This window comes from Primulina eburnea, chromosome 18 (genome assembly GCF_022965805.1).
Source record: "Primulina eburnea isolate SZY01 chromosome 18, ASM2296580v1, whole genome shotgun sequence".
NCBI lineage: Eukaryota > Viridiplantae > Streptophyta > Magnoliopsida > Lamiales > Gesneriaceae > Primulina > Primulina eburnea.
Genome location: NC_133118.1, coordinates 32,016,483 through 32,019,302, shown reverse-complemented (window position 1 = coordinate 32,019,302; position 2,820 = coordinate 32,016,483). Strand labels below are relative to the sequence as shown.

General features: G+C 32.0%; 1 protein-coding gene across 1 annotated transcript; it reads right to left on the bottom strand.

Moving 5' to 3' along the window:
- Window positions 1–1,169: 1,169 nt before the first annotated feature.
- LOC140820007 (EPIDERMAL PATTERNING FACTOR-like protein 8) lies at window positions 1,170–2,025 on the bottom strand. Its single transcript, XM_073180303.1, has 3 exons — window positions 1,958–2,025; window positions 1,692–1,846; window positions 1,170–1,520 (listed from the first exon to the last, which is right to left on the bottom strand). Exons 2-3 carry the CDS (start codon window positions 1,780–1,782, stop codon window positions 1,252–1,254), a joined length of 360 nt encoding a protein of 119 aa, XP_073036404.1. The 5' UTR covers window positions 1,783–1,846; window positions 1,958–2,025; the 3' UTR covers window positions 1,170–1,251.
- Between the last annotated feature and the right edge of the window lie 795 nt (window positions 2,026–2,820).

The window sequence follows — 2,820 nt, the reverse complement described above, 5'->3', positions numbered from 1 at the left end:
TGTCCTTGGCCCCATTTATTTAACAAAAATAATAACATCATTAAAATATAAACTTATTATTTAAAGTAATAATTTATAATCAATACACAAGATATTATTTATTGAAATATCTGATAAGTCCATGGCAAGAATTAGAAATCGAAACAAAAATAAAAAAAATACAGCCAACAACATAATAATTGGGAAAAATATCTTAAATTTAGTAAATTTTAAAATTAATTTCTTGTTGTTTCAAGATTCAGCTACATTAATAAAAAAAACACGCAGTACATTTTAAACACGCAGGTCTCAAAAAAAATGTCAAAACCAAAATAAGATATATAATTATCATATTTTTTTTCGTAACAAATTTTATTAGAGAAAACATATATAGATCCAAATATTTATGGTGTGAACAAAATATTGTCAAATAATTTTTGATATGATGTAAATTGAACACAAATAAAAGGGTAGATTTTTGTGAGACGATCTCACAAATCTTTATCTGTGAGACGGATCAACCATTCCGATATTCACAATAAAAAATAATATTTATTCATGAATGACCCAAATAAGAGATATGTCTCACAAAATATAACTCGTGAGACCGTCTCACACAAGTTTTTGTCCAAAATAAAAATATGTTATTGGGATTCAAATAATTGGTTTCGTTATAAATTTTAATAAAATTAAATATTCATATATACACCCGATTTAGTTACGATTTTCTTTAAAAATGATTTAATTTATCCAAATCACTGATAATTCCTTGGTAAGAAAATGTAACAAAATAAAAATACAGGAGAAAAATATCTTGATTTAAATATAATTTTAAAACTAATTGCATGTTGTTCAAAGATTTAGCTACATTAATCTCCAAAAGGTTGAATTTTTATATGAGTTAGAATCCTCTTAATCTTAGATCGGAAAATAAATCAAGAGATGTGCACGAATATGCAAAGATCTGAGGGAGAGTACAACAAACACCGATCTACAGAACATATCTAATCCTACGATCTTTCAAAACATAATATTTCAGTGAAAAATATGTTTGATAATCGATCATGTCACTTCACCAACCTACGTCTCCCCAAACTTTACCAACTTGTTTATCTCGTTTGGCAGATTAAGCTACGTTAATAAACAACATGCGGTACATTTTAAAGACATCAAAATTCACATCTCGGAGAAAATGCCAAATCAAAAACATAACATAAATAAATATAATTACGTACAGAGCCATTAATGGATTTTCCTAATATTTTATGAATTTCAAGGTTGATAGAACTTATCTCCACACCTACATTTCCAAGAAAGAAGATAGTAGCTGTCATCTTCTCTGCGGGATGATTTTTCGTAAGCCCTTTCGATGTTTTTATTCTTTTTATTATCGTTGTTCCGGTGAGGTGGGATGACTAGGGTGGCTTCACATGGCCTGCAGTTCATGCATTTGTCCACACTACAAGCTGGTGGCCTCGATCCAAGAATCATCTTCTTCAGCTGCTCGTCGATATTGATGCTCGATGTATGATCCATCCCACCTGCAGATTATCATCCAATAATCAGTCAGATCAAGAAATTAAGTGCCAAAAACCTCAAGCTGAATGTGCAACAGAAGATGACGAAGCAAACTGTTTTTACATGCATAATCAAGAAGCTTCGAGTGTAAAATTCAGCATAGAGAATACAGATGGAGTAGGGTTGTTTTTTACCTGATTTAGAAGGGAGCAAAGTGAGAGAAAAGAAGAAGATGGCCAAGGCTGCGAAACTGAGAGATAGATGATAGTTTGTTGATAGAGCCATCACCCCCACAGAGGCAGCAAATGAAGCTACCTAGGCACTCAGTTGCATCTAACATATCTGCATGCTAACATACAACCAAGTGTGTGCGTGTAAGGATTATTGAATTGCTATCTTTGTAACATTATTATTAATATTAACGAAAATATGGATGAAAAGTGAAATTCTTTATACAGACAAGGTGAAGCACTGTATCCAGAGGAAGGGACATGAGTGGTACAGTGTTGTGATATCATTGGGTTTAGATGACATCTCACACAGAAAATAATGTTTTGGTTTCTCCTTTTGTGAAAATGTAGCGTTTCATCACTGTGGTATGGGGGGAAAGTTTGAAATGACCTTTTCAGAATCTTGCGCCACTACGAATTTTACTACGGGAAAGAAAATTATAATTTATATGTATCAACATTGTTTGAACAAAACAAAAGTCTGTAAAAAGTGTATGATTTTGAAAAAAAAGAGAAAATTGAGTGCACACTAAATGAAACTATTGTTCTGCATGATATTAATTAACAACTTTCTTGGGAAAATTGCCTTCCTTTCTGACGGACAAAAAACCCTGAAGTCAATGACATGCGTTAGTTTAAGCTGACTGTGAACATTCGTTTGTGAATATTGTTGATTAAGTTGGAAATTATGTAAAGATGGAAAATAGAAAAAAATGTATGTTGACGGGAATAGTTTTCATGTTAGATTTTCTCAAAAGCATGTTTCTAAACTTGAAAGAACATGGTAAACAAATACACGGAAGAAGATCGAGAATCGTGTTTATTTCTTGGTTTGAATCCTTATGTATTTTTGTCTTTTACGCGTCTTCCACCCAAAAATGATACTACGGTTGTGCCGACTCAGGTATGTCTCCCTTAATGATCTTTGATATGGACTACAATTCGATTTGACTACAAATATTCAAATCTTTCTAACAATTGATGCATTTTATTTGGAGATGACTGAATATGAACTTTGGAAAATGTTAAGACAGGAAATCCATATTTTTCGTATGAAAGTCATCGGGTAGGACTTGGGAGCAGTAACAGTCGA